This window comes from Tachyglossus aculeatus, chromosome 2, assembly GCF_015852505.1.
Source record: "Tachyglossus aculeatus isolate mTacAcu1 chromosome 2, mTacAcu1.pri, whole genome shotgun sequence".
Taxonomy (NCBI): Eukaryota; Metazoa; Chordata; class Mammalia; order Monotremata; family Tachyglossidae; genus Tachyglossus; species Tachyglossus aculeatus.
The window spans coordinates 171,799,084-171,821,885 of NC_052067.1; the positions used below are offsets into that span (position 1 = coordinate 171,799,084).

Below are 22,802 nucleotides of genomic sequence, written 5' to 3' on the forward strand. Positions count from 1 at the left end.
ACGGGCTCACAGTCTAGAAGGGGGGACAGACAACAAAACAAAACATGTGGACAGGTATCAAGTCGTCAGAACAAGTAGAATTAAAGCTAAATTTCATTCATTCAATCATACTTATTGAGTGCTTACTGTGTGCAGAGAACTGTACTAAGCGCTCGGGAAGTACAAGTTGGCAACATCTAGAGACGGTCCCTACCAAGAATGGGCTCACAGTCTAGAAGCGGGAGATGGACAACAAAACAGAACATGTAGACAGGTGTCAAGTCATCAGAATAAATAGAATTAAAGCTAAATGCACATCATTAACAAAATAAATAGAATAGTAACTATGTACCACCTTACCTCCTTCCCCTCCTCACAGCACCTGTATATATGTTCATATGTATTTGTTACTCTATTTATTTATTTTATTTGTACGTATTTATTCTATTTATTTTATTTTGTTAATATGTTTTGTTTTGTCCTCTGTCTCCCCCTTCTAGACCGTGAGCCCACTGTTGTGCAGGGACTGTCTCTATAAGTTGTCAACTTGTACTTCCCAAGTGCTTAGTACAGTGCTCTGCACACAGTAAGCGCTCAATGAATAGGATTGAATGAATGAATGAATAGATAGAGTAATAAGTCTGTACAAACATATATGTGAGCCCACTGTTGGGTAGGAACCGTCTCTATATGTTGCCAACTTGTACTTCCCAAGCGCTTAGTACAGTGCTCTGCACACAGTAAGCGCTCAATAAATACGATTGAATGAATGAATGAATAAACAGAGTAATAAGTCTGTACAAACATATATGTGAGCCCACTGTTGGGTAGGGATCACTCTATATGTTGCCAACTTGTACTTCCCAAGCGCTTAGTCCCGTGCTCTGCACACAGTAAGCGCTCAATAAATACGATTGAATGAATGATTGAATGAATGAAGAGTAATAAGTCTGTGCAAACATATATGTGAGCCTGCTGTTGGGTAGGGACCGTCTCTATATGTTGCCAACTTGTACTTCCCAAGCGCTTAGTCCAGTGCTCTGCACACAGTAAGCGCTCAATAAATACGATTGAATGAATGAATGAATGAATGAATGAATAAATAGAATAATAAGTCTGTGCAAACATATATGTGAGCCTGCTGTTGGGTAGTGACCGTCTCTATATGTTGCCAACTTGTACTTCCCAACAGTGCTCTGCACACAGTAAGCACTCAATAAATACGATTGAATGAATATACAGGTGATGTGGGGCTGGGGAGGAGGAGTGGTGAGGGCAGGGATTGTCTCTCTTTGGTGCTGAACTGGACTTTCCAAGCGCTTAGACCAGTGCTGTGCACACAGTAAGCGCTCAATAAACACGATTGAATGACTGACTGAATGGAGGCTTAGGAGGTTGGCCGGCTGATATAGCTCTGGGGGGAAGGAGGAGTCAGCAGAGGGGGTGTGGAGAGACACACAGACTCACACAGGCACACACTGGCACACACAGACACACACTCTCTCTGTCCCTCTGGCCGCCCGCCCCGCAGGCTCTCGCACTCTGGGCCCAGCTCTGAGAGGAGAAGAGGAAGAAGGGCAGAGGACTTTTCCCTCCCTGGGTTTTTTCCTGCTGCTTTTCTGTGTCTGGTGGTGGGGCCCAGGCCCGAAACCCTCTCTGAGGTGGGTCATCCTTGGGCTGGCCGGGACTGCTCGGAAACAGGCCTGGCCCTAGACGGGGGTGGGCGGACAGGGGCAGAGGGGAAAGAGGAGGGCAGAGAGAGAGAAGGGGGCAGGGGTGGAAGAGGGGGAAGAGACTGAGTCAGGGGGCAGAGCAGAGGGGGCAAGAGGGGGGACAGAGATAGTGGGGACAAGAGGGGACAGAGATGGGGGGCAGGAGGAGGGCAGAGACAGGGAGGGCAGAGAGAGAGGGGCAGGGACTGAGGCAGGGGGCAGAGCAGAAGGGGCAAGAGGGGGGACAGAGATAAAGGGGACAAGAGGGGACAGAGACAGAGGGGACAGGAGGAGGGCAGAGACAGGGAGGGCAGAGAGAGAGGGGGCAGAGACAGAAAGAGGCAGAGACAGGGGGCAGAGGCAGAGGTGAAGAGACAGAGGGGACAAGAGGGGGGCAGGGACACAGGGGGCAAGGGAGGGCAGAGACCCAGGGGGACAGAGGCAGAGGTGGGGCAGAGACAGAGGTGGGGCAGAGACAGAGGGAGCAAGAAGGGGGACAGAGATAGAGGGGACAAGAAGGGGCAGGGACAGAAGGGGCAAGAGGGGGGGAGGGAGATAAAGGGAACAGAGACAGAGTGGACAGGAGGAGGGCAGAGAGGGAGAGGGGGCAGAGGCAGAGGTGGGGTAGAGACAGAAATAGGCAGAGACAGAGACGGGGGCAGAGGCAGAGGTGAGGGAAGAGACACGGGACGAGGGGGGCAGAGACACAGGGGGGCAGAGGCAGAGGTGGGGCAGAGGGGGCAAGAAGGGGGACGGAGATAGAGGAGACAAGAGGGGGCAGAGACAGAAGGGGCAAGAGGGAGGACAGAGATAAAGGGGACAAGAGGGGACAGAGACAGAGGGGGCAGGAGGAGGGCAGAGAGAGAGAAGGGGGCAGAGGCAGAGGTGGGGCAGAGACAGAAAGAGGCAGAGACAGAGACAGGGAGCAGAGGCAGAGGTGAGAAAAGAGACAGAGGGGACAAGAGGGTGGCAGAGACACAGGGGGCAAGGGGGTGGCAGAGACACAGGGGGACAGAGACAGAGTTGGAGCAGAGACAGACGTGGGGCAGAGACAGAGGTAGGGGCAGAGCCAGAGGGGGCAAGAAGGGGGACGGAGATAGAGGAGACAAGAGGGGGCAGAGACAGAAGGGGCAAGAGGGGGGACAGAGATAAAGGGGGCAAGAGGGGACAGAGACAGAGGGGGCAGGAGGAGGGCAGAGACAGGGAGGGCAGAGAGAGAGGGGGGCAGAGACAGATGTGTGGCAGAGATTGAGGCAGGGGGCAGAGACAGAAGGGGGAAGAGGGGGGACGGAGATAGAGGGGACAAGAGGGGACAGAGACAGAGGGGGCAGGAGGAGGGCAGAGACAGGGAGGGCAGAGAGAGAGGGGGCAGAGACAGAAAGAGGCAGAGACAGAGACAGGGGGCAGAGGCAGAGGTGAAGAGACAGAGGGGACAAGAGGGGGGCAGAGACACGGGGGACAGAGACAGAGGCGGGGCAGAGACAGAGGTAGGGGCAGAGACATTGTGGGCAAGAAGGGGGACAGAGATAAAGGGGATGAGAGGGGACAGAGACAGAGGGGGAGGAGGAGGGCGGGGGGGGCAGACACAGAGGTGGGGCAGAGACAGAGGGGGCAAGAGGAGGGACAGAGATAGAGGGGACAAGAGGGGGCAGTGACACAGGGGGACAGAGACAGAGGGAGCAGAGACAGAGGTGGGGGGCAGAGACAGAGGTGGGGCCGTGACGGAAAGAGACAGAGACAGAGATAGGGGGCAGAGACAGAGGGGGAGCAGACAGAGGGAGCAGAGACAGAGGGGGCAAGAGGAGGACAGAGAAAGGGAGGGTAGAGAAAGAGAGGGGGCAGAGACAGAGTTGGGGCAAGAGGGGGGACAGAGGTAGAGGGGCCAAGAAGGGTGCAGAGACAGAGGGGGACAGAGACAGAGGGAGCAGAGACAGAATGTATATATGTTTGTACAGATTTATTACTCTATTTTACTTGTACATATTTATTCTATTTATTTTATTTTGTTAATATGTTTTGTTTCGTTGTCTGTCTCCCCCTTCTAGACTGTGAGCCCACTGTTGGGTAGGGACCTTCTCTGTATGTTGCCAACTTGGACTTCCCAAGCGCTTAGTCCAGTGCTCTGCACACAGTAAGCACTCAATAAATACGATTGAATGAATGAATGAGGGAGGAAGAGATTGAAGTAGGGGGCAGAAATAGAGGGGACAAGAGGGGGGGCAGAGACATAGGGAGACAGAGACAGAGACAGGGGGGAGACGAGGGAGCTGCGATGGGAGTGGTGGTTGGGTCGGTGGGAGAGGACAGGGGGTCTGCTCTGGATTCCCAGTGTTGCTTAGTGGAAAGTCAGAGGTCGTGGGTTCTAATCTCGGCTCCACCACTTGCCTGCTGTGCGACTTTGGGCAAGTCGCTTCACTTCTCTGTACCTCAGTTCCCTCATCTGTCAAATGGGGATGAAGACTGTGAGCCCCACGCGGGACAGCCTGATCACCTTGTGTCTACCCCAGTGCTCAGAACGGTGCTCGGCCCATAGTAAGCGTTTGACAAATGCCAAAATTATTATTATTATTATTCCCATTTCCTCTGGGACAGGGAATCTGCTCTCTCCATTCCCAGTTCCGGCTTTCCGGCGGGAAGCAGCTGCGCTCACAGAGTCCGGGAGGTGACTGCGGGTTTTGGCTACCGGCCACCGGCAAACCGGCCCCTGGCCTTTACCCTGGTACTCCGAGTTGGCAATGGGAGGGATTCGAGTTTGCAGGTCAAGGGTTCGGGCCTTTCCCAGTTGTGGGTGACCTGGGCAGAGCGAGCTGGAGGGGAGACCTCTGGGAGAGACCCCTATTTATTTTACTCTCTATTTATTTTACTTGTACATATTTACTGTTCTACTTATTTTATTTTGTTAATATGTTTTGTTTTGTTGTCTGTCTCCCCCTTCTAGCCTGTGAGCCCGCTGTTGGGTAGGGACCGTCTCTAGATGTTGCCAACTTGGACTTCCCAAGCGCTTAGTCCAGTGCTCTGCACACAGTAAGCGCTCAATAAATACGATTGAATGAATGAATGAATGGTATTTCTTAAGCGCTTACTATGTCCCAGGCACTGTTCTAAACACTGGGGTATTTGTACTTATTTATTCTATTTATTTTATTACTATGTTTTGTTTTGTTCTCTGTCTCCTCCTTCTAGACTGTGAGCCCGCTGTTGGGTAGGGAAAGTCTCTAGATGTTGCCAACTTGGACTTCCCAAGCGCTTAGTACAGTGCTCTGCACACAGTAAGCGCTCAATAAATACGATTGAATGAATGAATGAGACCCCTCTGGGAGAGACCCCTGTGGGAGAGACCCCTCCACCCCAAAATTGGAGAAGCAGCATGGCTCAGTGGAAAGAGCCCGGGTTTTGGAGTCAGAGGGCATGGGTTCAAATCCCGGCTCTGCCAGTTGTCAGCTGTGTGACTTTCGGCAAGTTGCTTCACTTCTCTGTGCCTCAGTTACCTCATCTGTAAAATGGGGATTAAGACTGCGAGCCCCCTGTGGGACAACCTGATCACCTTGTAACCTCCCCAGTGCTTAGAACAGAGCTTTGCACATAGTAAGCGCTTAATAAATGCCATAAAAAAAATTTATTCTCCGCCTGCTCTAGGCAAGCTCCGGCCTGCTCAGTTACCCTGTGAAGAACACTGGGTGTCTGCTGCTGTGAGCCATTGTTGGCTAGGGATTGTATCTGTTGTCAATTAGTAGTTCCCAAGCGCTTAGTACAGTGCTCTGCACACAGTAAGCGCTCAAGCCCCGGCTTGGGAGTCAGAGGTCATGGGTTCTAATTCCGGCTCCACCTTTTGTCAGCTGTGTGACTTTGGGCAAGTCACTTCACTTCTCTGGGCCTCAGTTCCCTCATCTGTCAAATGGGGATTAAGACTGTGAGCCCCACGCGGGACAACCCGATGACTTTGTATCTTCCCCAGCGCTTAGAACAGTGCTTGGCACATAGTAAGTGCTTAACAAATGCCGTCATTATTCTTATTATTACTCTGCGTGAGCATTCATTCATTCATTCAATTGCATTTATTGAGCGCTTACTGTGTGCAGAGCACTGTACTAAGCACCTGGAAAGTACAATGCGGCAACAAATAGGGATAATCCCTGCCCACCATGGGAGCACTGTCTTGGGAAGCTACTGGGTGCCGAGCACTGAATTTACTGGGAGCAGAGCACTTTACTGGGGGCCTGTGGGTACGTGGAGTGCTACATTAGGGGTGTATTATGTGACAAGCACTGTGCTGGCTGCTTACTATGTGCCCTGGGGAAGCAGCATGGCTCAGTGGAAAGAGCTTTGGAGTCAGAGGTCATGGGTTCGAATCCCGGCCACTTAACTTCTCTGTGCCTCAGTTTCCTCATCTGTCAAATGGGGATTAAGACTGTGAGCCCCACGTGGGGACAACCTGATCACCTTGTAACCTCCCCAGTGCTTAGAACAGTGCTTGGCACATAGTAAGCGCTTAACAAATACTACTGTTATTAGTATTACTAGATGCCTAGAGCATGCAGAGCCCTCTACTTGGGTCTGTTGTGGGAATGACACTGTTTTGGCTGCTTACTGTGTGTAGAGCACTGTGCTGCTGCTGTGCAGAGCACTGTACTGGATACCTTCTGTCGGCAGAGGACTGTACTGGGTGACTACTGTTTGCAGAGCACCGTGCTGGAGGCACAATTTAGAGAGCAGTTGGGAAAGTAGAGTAGAGGTGAAAGACATGATTTCTGCCCTCGCTCTGATTATGCAACCAGAGACAAGCCCGTGAAGGAAGCCAAAAATGGGAATTGAGGACTGGTGAGTCACTGAAACCATCAGAGCTATTTCATTCATTCAGTCGTATTTATTGAGCGCTTCCTGTGTGCAGAGCACTGTGCTAAGCGCTTGGGAAGTATAAGTCGGCAACGTATGGAGACGGTCCTGACCCAACAACGGCCTCACAGTCTAGAAGAAGGGGGAGACGGACGCCAAAACAAAACATGTAGACGGGTGTCAACTCATCAGAATAAATAGAAATAAAGCTAGATGCACATCATTAACAAAATAAATAGAATAGGAAATATGTATGAGTAAAATAGAGTAATAAATCTGTACAAATATATGCAAGTGCTGTGGGGAGGGGAAGGATGTAGGGCTGGGGAGATGGAGAAGAGGAGAGGAAAAAAAGGGCTTAGTCTGGGAAGGAATCATGGAGGAGGTGAGCTCTCAGTAGCTATTTATTAATAATAAATCATCATTATTAATAACACATAACAAATCATTATTATTAATACATTATATATAATGTAAATTATTACGTAGTAATAATAATGATGATGGCATTTGTTAAGCGCTTACTATGTGCTAAGCACTGTTTTAAGCGCTGAAGGGGAGACAAGGTCATCAGGTTGTCCCATGTGGGGCTCACAGCCTTAAGCCCCATTTTCCAGATGAGGGAACTGAGGCCCAGAGAAGTGAAGTGATTTGCCCAAAGTCATACAGCTGACCAGCGGTGGAGTGGGGATTAGAACCCATGACCTCTGACTCCCAAGCCCGGCCTCTAGCTTGCTTAATAATAATAATAATAATAATAAAGATGGTATTTGTTAAGCGCTTACTATGTGGAAAGCGCTGGGGAGGTTACAAGGTGATGAGGTTGGCCCACGTGGGGCTCACAATCTTAATCCCCATTTTACAGAGGAGGGAACTGAGGCCCAGAGAAGGCCCAAACTGAGGCCCAAAGTCACACAGCTGACAATTGGCGGAGCCGGGATTTGAACCCATGACCTCTGACTCCAAAGCCCGGGCTCTTTCCACTGAGCCACGCTGCTTCTCTACTGAGAGCACTGTACTAAGCACTTGGAAGAGTACGCTCTAACAACATGAGACACACTCCCTGCCCTTGTATAAGGGTGTGAGAGACTGTGAGCCCATTGTGGGCAGAAATTAATAATAATAATGTTGGCATTTATTAAGCGCCTACTATGTGCAAAGCACTGTTCTAAGCACTGGGGTTGGTACAAGGTAATCAAGTTGTCCCACAGGGGGCTCACAGACTTAATCCCCATTTTCCAGATGAGGGAACTGAGGCCCAGAGAAGTGAAGTGACTTGCCCAAAGTCCCACAGCTGACAAGTGGCGGAGCCGGGATTTGAACCCCTGACCTCTGACTCCAAAGCCCAGGCTCTTTCCACTGAGCCACGAGAAATTGTCTCTCTTTATTTGCTATATAATAATAATTTAGGTATTTGTTAAGCACTTACTTTGTGCAAAACACTGTTCTAAGCGCTGTATGGTACTTTCCAAGCGCTTAGTACAGTGCTCTGCACAAAGTAAGCGCTCAATAAATATGACTGAATGAATTAAGGCTTCCTGAACAGAGCAAGACTGTCAGCAGGGAGTTGGACAGTCAGTTGTATTTATATATTTTGTTTTGTTGTCTGTCTCTCCCTTCTAGACTGTGTTGGGAAGGGACCGTCTATACGTTGCCAACTTGTACTTCCCAAGCGCTTAGTACAGTGTTCTGCACACAGAAAGCACTCAATAAATACGATTGAATGAATGAATGATTGAATTTATTGAGTGCTTTCTTTGTGGAGGGAGGGAGAGTCCAATAGAAGAATATAACAGACGTATTCCCGGCCCACAACGGGCTTACAGTCTAGACTGAGTCTTGAATATCATCATCATCAATCGTATTTATTGAGCGCTTACTATGTGCAGAGCACTGTACTATGCGCCTGGGAAGTACAAATTGGCAACACATAGAGACAGTCCCTACCCAACAGTGGGCTCAGAGTCTAAAAATATATAATATTTTATATATTTATATATAATATAATATAATATAATATAATATAATATAATATAATATAATATAATATAATATATATAATATAATATGTATAATATAATATAATATAATATAATATAATAATATATAATAGACATATTCCCAGCCCACAACAGGAATACAGTCTAGACGAGTCTGGGGTGGAAAGGGATTCTTGGTGGGAGCCATTTGTCTCAATCAATCAATCAATCAATCAATCGTATTTATTGAGCGCTTACTGTGTGCAGAGCACTGTACTAAGCGCTGTTCCCCGGGGGCGAGGGCAGGTGGGTGGCAGGGGGTGTGAGGAGAGGGGCAGAGGAATTGTCTCTCTTTATGGCTATATTAACAAACAATACAAATACAACAAACACAAAACTTAACCACTCCCAAAATTATTAAATTATTATTATACAAGAAATAAAGAGACAATCTCTGCCCACAACAGGCTCACCGTCCCTCACACCTTTCTACAAGGGCAGGGAGTGTGTCTCATGTTGTTAGAGTGAACTCTTCCAAGCGCTTAGTACAGTGCTCTCAGTAAGCGAGCAAGGACCCGGGCTTGGGAGCCAGAGGTTGTGGGTTCTAATCCCGGCTCAGTCGCTGGTCAGCTGGGTGACTTTGGGCAAATCACTTCACTTCTCTGGCTCTTAGTTATTATCATCATCATCATCATCATCAATCGTATTTATTGAGCGCTTACTATGTGCAGAGCACTGTACTAAGCGCTTGGGAAGTACAAATTGGCAACATATAGAGACAGTCCCTACCCAACAGTGGGCTCACAGTCTAAAAGGGGGAGACAGAGAACAAAACCAAACATACTAACAAAATAAAATAAATAGAATAGATAGGTACAAATAAAATAAATAAATAAATAAATAGAGTAAAAAATATGTACAAACATATATCCATATATCCAGGTGCTGTGGGGAAGGGAAGGAGGTAAGATGGGGGGGATGGAGAGGGGGACGAGGGGGAGAGGAAGGAAGGGGCTCAGTCTGAGCCCCTTATCCTTATCCAGCGCTTAGTACAGTGCTTGGCACATAGTAAGTTACTGCTTAACAAACACCACTATAATAATAATGATTATATCATTAATAATATAATATTATATTAATAATATATATAATAATATAATCATTATTATTATTATTACCATGTGCAGAACACTGGCCTTCAGCGTGGCTCAATGGAAAGAGCCCAGACTTGGGAGTCAGAGGTCGTGGGTTCTAATCCCGGCTCCGCCTCTTGTCAGCTGGGTGACTTTGGGCAAGTCACGTCACTTCTCTGGGCCTCAGTGACCTCATCTGGAAAATGGGGATGAGCTGATAAGTGGAGGAGCGGGATTAGAACCCATGACCTCTGACTCCCAAGTCCACACTCTTTCCACTGAGCACGCTGTGCTTGCTATGTGTCGGGCACTGTAATAATAATAGTAATAATGGCATTTATTAAGCGCTTGCTATGTGCAAAGCACTGTTGTAAGCGCTGGGGAGGTTACAAGGTGATCAAATTGTCCCACGTGGGACTCACAGTCTTAATCCCCATTTTACAGATGAGGTAACTGAGGCACAGAGAAGTTAAGAGACTTGCCCAGAGTCACACAGCTGAGAATTGGTGGAGCCGGGATTAGAACCCATGACCTCTGACTCCAAAGCCCGGGCTCTTTCCAACCACTGGGATGGATCCAAGCCAATCGGGTTGGACACAGCCCCTGTCACCCGTGGGACTCGCAGTCTCCATCCCCGTTTCCCAGAGGAGGGAACTGAGGCTCAGAGAAGTGAAGTGACTTGTCCAAGGTCACGCGGCAGACAAGTGGCGGAGCCGAGATTAGAACCCACGACCTTCTGACTCTCAGGCTCGCTAAGCCACAGGGGTCCTTGCGGTCAGGGGTGGCTGGGACGTGGGGTGGAGGGGAGAGGGAGAAGAGGGATAAGCGCTTAGTACGGTGCTCTGCACACAGTAAGCGCTTAATAAATACGATTGATGATGAAGAGGGGGGTTGGGTGGGTGGGTGGGAGGAGGGGGCGTCCCACCCACTGCCCTCTGTCCAGGGACCGAGAAGCAAGGCCGGTCCAACCTCCCTCTCGTTGCACAACAAGTCCAGAGGTCGCGTCACGCCGGCCAACTCTAGAAGGCCGCAAACCCCCTAGGCTTCTTCAGGCGATCCCATTTATTATAGTGATGGCATTTATTAAGCGCTTACTATGTGCCGAGCACTGTTCTAAGCGCTGGGGAGGTTACAAGGTGATGAGGTTGACCCCCGGGGGGCTGACGGTCTTCATCCCCATTTAACAGATGAGGTCGCTGAGGCCCGGAGAAGTGAAGTGGCCTGCCCGAAGTCACACAGCTGACGATTGAGCCCTTACTGGGTGCAGAGCACTGTTTAAGCGCTTAGTCCAGTGCTCTGAACCCAGTAAGCGCTCAATAAATACGATTGACTGAATGAACTAAGTGCTTGGAAAGTGCAATTCGGCAACAAAGAGAGACAATCCCTGCCCCCAAGGCAGTGTGATCTAGCGGAAAGAGCCCGGACCTGAGATTCAGAGGACCTGGGTTCTAATTCTGGCTGCATTGCTAGTTTGCTTTTCGACCTTGGGCTAGCCACTTAATAATAATAATGATGATGGTATTTGTTAAGCGCTTACTAGGTGCAAGCGCCTAGACTGTGAGCCCACTGTTGGGTAGGGACTGTCTCTATGTGTTGCCAATTTGTACTTCCCAAGCGCTTAGTACAGTGCTCTGCACATAGTAAGCGCTCAATAAATACGACTGATTGATTGATTGATTGCAAAGCACTGTTCTAAGCGCTGGAGAGGTTACAAGGTAATCAGGTTGTCCCACAGAGGGCTCACAGTTTTAATCCCCATTTTCCAGATGAGGGAACTGAGGCCCAGAGAAGTGAAGTGACTTGCCCAAAGCTGACAAGTGGCAGAGCCGGGATTTGAGCCCGTGACCTCTGACTCCAAATAATAATAATAATAATAATAATGATGGCATTTGTTAAGCGCTTACTAGGTGCAAAGCACTGTTCTAAGCGCTGGGGAGGTTACAAGGTAATCAGGTTGTCCCACGGGGGGCTCACAGTCTTCATCCCCATTTTCCAGATGAGGGAACTGAGGCCCAGAGAAGTGAAGTGACTTGCCCAAACTCACACAGCTGACAAGTGGCGGAGCTGGGATTTGAGCCCATGACCTCTGACTCCAAATAATAATGATAATAATAATGATGGCATTTGTTAAGCATTTACTATGTGCAAAGCACTGTTTTAAGCACTGAGGAGGTTACAAGGTAATCAGGTTGTCCCACGGGGGGGCTCACAGTTTTAATATCCCCATTTTCCAGATGAGGTAACTGAGGCTCAGAGAAGTGAAGTGACTTGCCCGAAGTCACACAGCTGACAAGTGGCGGAGCAGGGATTTGAGCCCATGACCTCTGACTCCAAATAATAATAATAATGATGGCATTTGTTAAGCGCTTACTATGTGCAAAGCACTGTTCTAAGCGCTGGGAAGGTTACAAGGTAATCAGGTTGTCCCACGGGGGGGCTCACAGTTTTAATCCCCATTTTCCAGATGAGGGAACTGAGGCTCAGAGAAGTGAAGTGACTTGCCCGAAGTCACACAGCTGACAAGTGGCGGAGCCGGGATTTGAGCCCATGACCTCTGACTCCAAATAATAATAATAATGATGGCATTTGTTAAGCGCTTACTAGGTGCAAAGCACTGTTCTAAGCGCTGGGGAGGTTACAAGGTAATCAGGTTGTCCCACGGGGGGACTCACAGTTTTAATCCCCATTTTCCAGATGAGGTAACTGAGCCCCAGAGAAGTGAAGTGACTTGCCCAAAGTCACCCAGCTGACAGTTGGTGGAGTTGGGATTTGAACCCAGGACCTCTGACTCCAAAGCCCGGGCTCTTTCCACTGAGCCACTTAAGTTCTCCATGCCTCAGTTACCTCATCTGTAAAATGGGGATGAAGGCTGTGAGCTCCATATGGGACGATCTGATTACTTTGTATCTACCTGTATATATGTATATATGTTTGTACATATTTATTACTCTATTTATTTATTTATCTTACTTGTACATATCTATTCTATTTATTTTATTTTGTTAGTATGTTTGGTTTTGTTCTCTGTCTCCCCCTTCTAGACTGTGAGCCCGCTGTTGGGAAGGGACTGTCTCTATGTGTTGCCAACTTGTACTTCCCAAGCACTTAGTACAGTGCTCTGCACACAGTAAGCGCTCAATAAATACGATTGATGGATTGATTGATTGATTACCCCAGTGCTTAGAACGGTGCTTGGCACAGAGTAAATGCTTAACAAATACCATTATTATTATTATTACTGCCTCTGGCCTGGAATGCCCTCCCTCCTCAAGTTTGGCAGATGATGACTCTCCCTCCCTTTAAAGCCTTTTTAATAATAATAATGATAATAATAATAATAATAATAATAATAATAATGACATTTTCTAAGCGCTTATTATGTGCAAAGCACTGTTCTAAGCGCTGGGAAGGGCGCCTTTTGAAGGGCCACGTCCTCCAAGAGGCCTTCCCAGACTAAGCCCCTCTTTCCTCTTCTCCCACTCCCTTCCGCGTCACCCTGCCTCATTCCCAGCCCGCTGTTGGGTAGGGACCGTCTCTATATGTTGCCAACTTGTACTTCCCAAGCGCTTAGTACAGTGCTCTGCACATAGTAAGCGCTCAATAAATATGATTGATGATGATAATAATAATAATAATGATGGCATTTATTAAGCACTTACTATGTGCAAAGCACTGTTCTAAGCGCTGGGGAGGTTACAAGGTGATCACGTTGTCCCACGGGGGGCTCACGGTCTTAATCCCCATTTTCCAGATGAGGTCACTGAGGCCCAGAGAAGTGAAGTGACTTGCCCAAAGTCACCCAGCTGACAATTGGCAGAGCCGGGATTTGAACCCATGACCTCCAACTCCGAAGCCCAGGCTCTTTCCTACTGAGCCACGCTGCTTCTCATCCCCCCCCCAGCCCCACACCACTTATGTCCACATCCCTCATTTTATTTATTTCTACTCACGTCAGCCTCCCCCACTAGACTGTAAACCCACTGTGGGCAGGGAATGTGTCTGCTTATTGTTATATTTTATTCATTCATCCAATCGTATTTATTGAGCACTTACTATGTACAGAGCACCATGTTTACTCTCCCACGTGCTTAGTACAGTAAGCAGAGAAGCAGCGTGGCTCAGTGGAAAGAGCACAGGCTTTGGAGTCAGAGGTCACGGGTTCAAATCCCGGCTCCGCCACTTCATTCAATCGTATTTATTAAGCGCTTACTGTGTGCAGAGCGCACTTGCCAGCTGTGTGACTTTGGGCAAGTCACTTCACTTCTCTGGGCCTCAGTTACCTCATCAGTAAAATGGGGATTAAGACTGTGAGCCCCCCGTGGGACAACCTGATCACCTTGCAATCTCACCAGAGCTTAGAACAGTGCTTTGCACATAGTAAGCGCCTAACAAATATTCATTCATTCAGTCATACTTATTGAGCGCTCACTGTAGTGCTGAGCACTGTACCAAGCACTTGGGAAGCACAAGTTGGCAACATATGGAGATGACTATTATTATTAAGGGAAGCAGCAGCCCGGGCCTGGGTTCTAATCCTGGCTCTGCCACTCGTCTGCTCTGTGACCTTGGGCAAGTCACTTCACGTCTCTGGACCTCAGTGATCTCCTCTGGAAAATGGGGATGAAGACCGTGAGCCCCATGTGGGACAGGGACTGTATCCAACCCGATTAGCTTGTCTCTACCCCGGCGCTTAGAACAGTGCTTGGCACATAGTAAGCGCTAAACAAAAACCAACAGACCAATATGTCTGTCCCCCCCTCTAGACTGTAAGCCCATCGTGGGCAGGGACTGTTTCTCTTTATTGTACTTTCCAAGCGCTTAGTCCAGTGCTCTGCACACCGTCTTGTCTTATGTCCTGAAAAGCAGCGTGGCTCAATGGAAATAGCCCGGACTTTGGAGTCAGAGGTCATGGGTTCAAATCCCGGCACCGCCAGTTGTCAGCTGTGTGACTTTGGGCAAGCCACTTAACTTCTCTGTGCCTCAGTTACCTCATCTGTAAAATGGGGATGAAAATCGTGTGAGCCCCCTGTGGGACAACCTGATCACCTTGTAACCTCCCCAGCGCTTAGAACAGTGCTTGGCACATAGTAAGCGCTTAATAAATTTCATTATTATTCTTCCAACTTGTACTTCCCAAGTGCTTAGTACAGTGCTCTGCACACAGTAAGCACTCAATAAATACGATTGATTGACTGATTATGTCCTGGCTCCGCCACTTGTCAGCTGTGTGACCTTGGGCAAGTCACTTAGCTTCTCTGTGCCTCAGTTCCCTCATCTGTAAAACAGGGATGAAGACTGTGAGCCCCCCGTGGGACAACCTGATCACCTTGTAACCTCCCCCCAGCGCTTAGAACAGTGTTTTGCACATAGTAAGCGCTTAACAGATGCCATTATTATTATTATTATTATTATTATTATTATTATTGTGCTGTCGAGTCATCTCTGATCCATAGCGATGAAACGGACAGATCTCTCCCGGAATGCCCCGCTCTCTATTCGCCATCATTCCGGGAGTGGATCCGCAAAGTTTTCTTGGGAAAAATCAGGAAGTGGTTGCCCATCGCCGCCTTCCGCGCACTAAACTAGAGAAGCAGCGTGGCTCAGTGGAAAGAGCCCGGGCTTGGGAGTCAGAAGTCATGGGTTCTAATCCCAGCTTTGCCGCTTGCCTGCTGTGTGACCTTGGGCAAGTCACTTGACTTCTCTGAGCCTCAATTCTCTCATCTGTAAAATGGGGATGAAGACTGTGAGCCCCACGTGGGACAACCTGATCACCTTGTATCCCCCCCAGCGCTTAGAACAGTGCTTTGCACATAGTAAGCGCTTAACAAATGCTATTATTATTATTATTATTATTAATTATTATTATTATTATTATTATTATTGTTGTTGTTGTTAAATTCGAGTGTCCACTCTGGACTCTGTCCCGGGCCGCTGCTGCCCAGCACAGGGGAGTTTTGGCTTGTAGCAGATGGCCTGACACTCACTAGCCACCGGACAAGCTAAGAATGGCATGGACAGGCCTCGGTTTCCCTCTCCCTCCGTAGCCGAGACTGGTAGAGGACTGGAAGCTCTCCAGGTGCCACCCGAGATGGGCTGCACACAGTCAGCGCTCAAGAAGCAGCGTGGCTCAGTGGAAAGAGCCCGAGCTTGGGAGTCAGAGGACGTGGGTTCTAATCCCGGCCCTGCCACGTGTCTGCTCTGTGACCTTGGACAAGTCACTTCACTTCTCTGGGGCTCAGTTCCCTCATCTGGAAAATGGGGATGAAGACTGTGAGCCCCCCATGGGACAACCTGATCACCTTGTAACCTTCTCAGCGCTTAGAACAGTGTTTTGCACATAGTAAGCACTTAATAAATCAATCAATCAATCAATTGTATTTATTGAGCACTTACTGTGTGCAGAGCACTGTACTAAGCGCTTGGGAAGTACAAATTGGCAACATATAGAGACAGTCCCTACCCAACAGTGGGCGCACAGTCTAAAAGGGAGAAACAGAGAACAAAACCAAACATACCAACAAAATAAAATAAATAGATTAGGTATGTACAAGTAAAATAAATAAATAAATAGAGTAATAAATCAGTACAAACATATATACATATATACAGGTGCTGTGGGGAAGGGAAGGAGGCCTTCCCAGACTGAGCCCCTTCCTTCCTCTCCCCCTCGTCCCCCTCTCCATCCCCCCATCTTACCTCCTTCCCTTCCCCACAGCACCTGCATATATGTATATATGTTTGTACATATTTATTATTCTATTTATTTATTTATTTATTTTACTTGTCCATATCTATTCTATTTATTTTATTTTGTTAGTATGTTTGGTTTTGCCTCCCCCTTCTAGACTGTGAGCCCACTGTTGGGTAGGGACCGTCTCTATCTGTTGCCAACTTGGACTTCCCAAGCGCTTAGTCCGGTGCTCTGCACACAGTAAGCGCTCAATAAATACGATTGATGATGATGATGATGATGAAGGAGGTAAGATGAGGGGGATGGAGGGGGGGCAAGGGGGAGAGGAAGGAAGGGGCTCAGTTTGGGAAGGCCTCCTAATAAATGTCATTATTATTATTATTATTATTATTAATGAAGATGATTGAATGAGCGACCGAGCGACTCTTTCATCGTGTTTGATTTTCTCCCAAGTTTCCTCAGGTTTGCGGCGAGTTCTACTGGTCATGGTGGGGCTAGCGGACAACGAGGTCCTGAGGGCCTTCGCTTCCTACGCGACCATCGTGCTGTCCAAAATGATGCTCATGAGCACTGCCACGGCCTTCTTCAGAGTCACCAGGAAGGTGAGCCTCCGTCCGAGTGGGCGGGGGAGGCGTCCATTATATTGGGGATTGACTATGATCCCCCTGATCACCTGATCGCCTTATATCCCCCCAGCGCTTACAACAGTGCTTTGCTCATAGTAAGCGCTTAATAAATGCCATCCTTATTATTATTTATTGTTGCGCCGTGCCGTCATTCATTCATTCATTTAATTGCATTTATTGAGTGCTTACTGTGTGCAGAGCACTTTATCAAACACTTGAAAACTACAATTTGACAACAAGGAGAGACAATCCCTGTCCACAACGGGCTCGCAATCTAGAAGGGGGGAGGCAGACGTCAAAACAAATAAACAGGCATTAGTAGCATCAATATCATCATCATCATCAATCGTATTTATTGAGCGCTTACTGTGTGCAGAGCACTGTACTAAGCGTTTGGGAAGTACAAATTGGCAACATATAGAGACAGTCCCTACCCAACAGTGGGCTCACAGTCTAAAAGGGGGAATATAAATAAATATATATATATATTTAATATGTAAATATATATATAAATAAATAGAATAATAGATATAGGTACATCATTAGAGAAGCAGTGTGGCTCAGTGGAAAGAGCATGGGCTTTGGAGTCAGAGGTCATGGGTTCAAATCCCGGCTCTGCCACTTGTCAGCTGTGTGACTTTGGGCAAGTCATTTAACTTCTCTGTGCCTCAGTTACCTCCTCTGTCAAATGGGGATTAAGACTGTGAGCCCCACGTGGGACAACCTACTTCCCCTTTTAGACTGTGATATTCCCCTTTTAGACTGTGAGCCCACTGTTGGGTAGGGACTGTCTCTATATGTTGCCAATTTGTACTTCCCAAGCGCTTAGTACAGTGCTCTGCACATAGTAAGCGCTCAATAAATACGATTGATGATGATGATGATGATGATGACAACCTGATCACCTTGTAATCTCCTCAGCGCTTAGAACAGTGCTCTGCACATAGTAAGCGCTTAATAAATGCCATCACACACATGTGGGTTCTAATCCCGGCTCTGCCACTTGTCAGCTGTGTGACTTTGGGCAAGTCATTTAACTTCTCTGTGCCTCAGTTCCCTCATCTGTAAAATGGGGATTAATAATAATAATAATAATAATAATAATAGCATCTGTTAAGCGCTTACTATGCGCAAAGCACTGTTCTAAGCGCTGGGGGGGATCATCATCATCATCATCAATCGTATTTATTGAGCGCTTACTGTGTGCAGAGCACTGTACTAAACGCTTGGGAAGTACAAGTTGGCAACATATAGGATACAAGGTGATCAAGTTGTCCCACGTGGGGCTCACAGTCTTTGATCAAGACTGTGAGCCCCACGTGGGACAAACTGATTGCTTTATATCTCCCCTAGTGCTTAGAACAGTGCTTGGCACATAGTAAGCGCTTAACAAATGCCATTATTATTATTATTATCACTAATAAAATAAATAGAATTATAAATATGTACATACGTACACACAACTGCTGTGAGGCGGGGAGGGGGGTAGAGAAGAGTGAGCAGGTGGGGGCAATAATAATAATAATAATGGCATTTATTAAGTGCTTACTATGTGCAAAGCACTGTTCTAAGCGCTGGAGAGATTACAAGGTGATCAGGTTGTCCCACGGGGGGCTCACAGTCTTAATTCCCATTTTACAGAGGAGGTAACTGAAGCCCAGAGAAGTTAAGTGACTTGCCCAAAGTCGCACAGCTGACAATTGGCGGAGCGGGGATTTGAACCCATGAACCCAGACTCCAAAGCCCGAGGTCTTCCCACTGAGCCACGCTGCTTCTTGTGCCTAAGAAGCACAAGAGGCAATGAGGAGGGGTGGGGGAGCTGAGGAAAAGGGGGGCTTAGTCTGGGAAGACCTCCTGGAGGGGGTGAGCCTTCAGTAGGGTTTTGAAGGGAGGAAGAGAGCTAGCTTGGCGGATGTGAGGAGGGAGGGCATTCCGGGCCAGGGGAAGGACGTGGGCCGAGGGCCGATGGTGGCACGGGCGAGAAGGAGGCCCAGGGAGGAGGTGAGCGGTGGCAGAGGAGCAGAGGGAGCGGGCTGGGCTGCCCATCCGCCAAGCTAGCTCTCTTCCTCCCTCCAAGGCCCTGCTGAGAGCTCACCTCCTCCAGGAGGCCTTCCCAGACTGAGCCCCTTCCTTCCTCTCCCCCTCGCCCCCCTCTCCATCCCCCCCATCTTACCTCCTTCCCTTCCCCACAGCACCTGTATATATGTATATATGGTTGTACATATTTATTACTCCATTTATTTATTTATTTATTTTACTTGTACATATCTATCCTATTTATTTTATTTTGTTAGTATGTTTGGTTTTGTTCTCTGTCTCCCCCTTTTAGACTGTGAGCCCACTGTTGGGTAGGGACTGTCTCTACGTGTTGCCAATTTGTACTTCCCAAGTGCTTAGTACAGTGCTCTGCACACAGTAAGCGCTCAATAAATACGATTGATGATGATGGGCTGGAGAAGGACAGAAGGGAGGTGAGGTAGGAGGGGGTGAGGGGATGGACAGCCTGGAAGCCGAGAGTGAGGAGTTTTTACTTCATGCGAAGGTTGATTGGCAACCACTGGAGATTTTTGAGGAGGAGAGTGACATGCCCAGAGCGTTTCTTTACAAAGATAAACCAGGCAGCAGAGTGAAGTATAGACTGAAGTGGGGAGAGACAGGAGGCTGGGAGGTCAGAAAGGAGGCTAATGCAGTCATCCAGGCAAGGTAGCTCACCTCCTCCAGGAGGCCTTCCCAGACTGAGCCTCCTCCTTCCTCTCCCCCTCCTCCCCCCCCGCCTTACCTCCTTCCCCTCCCCACAGCACCTGGATATATGTAGATATGTTTGTACGGATTTATTACTCTATTTATTTTATTTATATATATTTATTCTATTTATTTTATCTTGTTAATGTGTTTTGTTTTGTTGTCTGTCTCCCCCTTCTAGACTGTGAGCCCGCTGTTGGGTAGGGACCGTCTCTGTATGTTGCCAACTTGGACTTCCCAAGCGCTTAGTCCAGTGCTCTGCACACAGTAAGCGCTCAATAAATACGATTGCATGAATGAATGAATGAATGGTGCTCTGCACGCAGTAAGCGCTCAATAAATACGATTGAATGAATGAGTTTGTTGTGGGCAGGGAATGAGTCTGTTTACCTTTGCCACACTCTCTCCTAATAATAATAATAATAATAATAATAATAATAATAATAATAATGATATTTTGTCATCATCATCATCATCATCATCAATCGTATCTATTGAGCGCTTACTGTGTGCAGAGCACTGTACTAAGTGCTTGGGAAGTACAGATTGTTAAGCACTTACTATGTGCAAAGCACTGTTCTAAGCGCTGGGGAGGTTACAAGGTGATCAGGTTGTCCCACGGGGTCCTCACAGTCTTTAATCCCTTTTAGACTGTGAGCCCCATTTTCCAGATGAGGAAGCTGAGGCCCAGAGAAGTGAAGTGACTTGTCCAAAGTCACACAGCTGACAAGTGGCTGAGTCGGAATTAGAACCCAAGACCTCCGACTCCCAAGCCCTGCCACTAAGCCACGCTGCTTGTCCGGCGCTTAGTCCAATGTCAGCACTCGATAGCACTTTTAGACTGTGAGCCCATTGTTGGGTAGGGACTGTCTCTATATGTTGCCAACTTGTACTTCCCAAGCGCTTAGTCCAGTGCTCTGCACACAGTAAGTGCTCAATAAATATAATTGATTGATTGATTGATAGACTGTGAGCCCGTTTTTCTAGACTGTGAGCCCGTTTTTGGGTAGGGACTGTCTCTAGATGTTGCCAACTTGTACTTCCCAAGCACTTAGTCCAGTGCTCTGCACACAGTAAGCGCTCAATAAATATGATTGACTGATTGATTGATAGACCGTGAGCCCGTTTTTCTAGACTGTGAGCCCGTTTTTGGGTAGGGACCACCTCTACATGTTGCTGATTTGTACTTCCCAAGCGCTTAGTCCAGTGCTCTGCACACAGTAAGCGCTCAATAAATACGATTGAATGAATGAATGATAAATACAATCGACCGCCCGGCTGGACGGCTGACCGATGACCTGGGGTGACAACCCTGTTGTCGCCATGGCCCTGTGTCCGTTCAGCTTTCTAATGTGCCTCCTCTCCTCCCATCTCACCGGGTGTGTTTGTGTTATTTGTGTGTCTGTGTGGGCCAGGCTTTCGCCAACCCTGAAGACGCCGCGTCCTTGGGGAAGGGCGAGAACCCGAAGAAGTTTATCCGGACGGATGAAGCCGTGGAAAGAGTGCGCAGGTAATGGAGATGGAGTGGAGCTTTCTCATCGGGAGCTTTCTCAAGCGCTTAGTACAGTGCTCTGCACACAGTATGTGCTCAATAAATACGATTGATGGGAATTGGAGAGCACTGTTGGGGGGAAAGGGGGAGCAGGGAACACTTGGCGGAACAGCGTATTGGATGGAGAGCATTGGGGTGTGGAGAGCATTGTTGGGGGAGCGTCCTCTAATAATCATAATAATAACAATGATATTTGTTAAGTGCTTACTATGTGCCAAGCACTGTTCTAAGAGCTGGAGTAATAATAATAATAATAATGGTATTTGTTAAGTGCTTACTATGTGCCAAGTACTATTCTAAGCACTGGGGTAATAATAATAATCATGATGATGGTATTTGTTACGTGCTTACTGTGTACCAAGCGCTGTTCTAAGCACTGGGGTAATAGTAATAATAATGATGATGGTATTTGTTAAGCACTTACTATGTGCCAAGCACTGTTCTAAGAGCTGGAGTAATAATAATGATGGTATTTGTTAAGCGCTTACTATGTGCCAAGTACTATTCTAAGCATTGGGGTAATAGTAATAATAATGATGATGGTATTTGTTACGTGCTTACTATGTACCAAGCGCTGTTCTAAGCATTGGGGTAATAGTAATAATAATGATGATGGTATTTGTTAAGCGCTTACTATGTGCCAAGCACTGTTCTAAGAGCTGGAGTAATAATAATGATGGTATTTGTTAAGCGCTTACTATGTGCCAAGTACTATTCTAAGCATTGGGGTAATAGTAATAATAATGATGATGGTATTTGTTAGGTGCTTACTATGTGCCAAGTACTGTTCTAAGTGCTGGGGTAATAATAATAATAATAATGATGATGGTATTTAAGCGCTTACTATGTGCCAAGTACTATTCTAAGCACTGGGGTAATAACAATAATCATGATGATGGTATTTGTTACATGCTTACTATGTACCAAGCACTGTTCTAAGCGCTGGGGTAATAGTAATAATAATGATGATGGTATTTGTTAAGCGCTTACTATGTGCCAAGTACTGTTCTAAGTGCTGGAGTAATAATAATAATAATAATGATAATAATGATGGTATTTGTTAAGCGCTTCCTATGTGCCAAGTACTATTCTAAGCACTGGGGTAATAATAATAATCATGATGATGGTATTTGTTACATGCTTACTATGTACCAAGCACTGTTCTAAGCGCTGGGGTAATGGTAATAATAATGATGATGGTATTAAGCGCTTACTATGTGCCAAGCACTGTTCTAAGTGCTGGGGTAATAATAATAATGATGATATTTATTAAGTACTATGTGCCAAGTACTGTTCATTCATTCATTCATTCATTCAATCATATTAATTGAGCACTTACTATGTGCAGAGCACTATACTAAGCACTTGGGAAGTACAAGTTGGCAACATATATCATATATATGATATGATATATATGGTATGATATGATCATATATATGATATATATATTATATATAGTGCTATTCCAAGCACTGGGATAATAATAATTATGGTGATGATGGTATTTTGTTAGGTGCTTACTATGTGCCAAGCACTGTTCTAAGCGCTGGGGTAA

At 47.1% G+C, this 22,802-nt stretch overlaps 1 protein-coding gene across 1 annotated transcript in view; it reads left to right on the forward strand.

The window, feature by feature from the left end:
- Positions 1-1,460: 1,460 nt before the first annotated feature.
- Positions 1,461-22,802, forward strand: part of MGST1 (microsomal glutathione S-transferase 1) — a 35,049-nt gene continuing 13,707 nt past the window's right edge. The window contains exons 1-3 of the mRNA XM_038770341.1: positions 1,461-1,640; positions 16,781-16,929; positions 21,111-21,205. Of these exons, the coding sequence (XP_038626269.1) occupies positions 16,813-16,929; positions 21,111-21,205 (212 nt within the window). The 5' untranslated portion in view covers positions 1,461-1,640; positions 16,781-16,812. The remainder of the gene's footprint in view (positions 1,641-16,780; positions 16,930-21,110; positions 21,206-22,802) is intronic.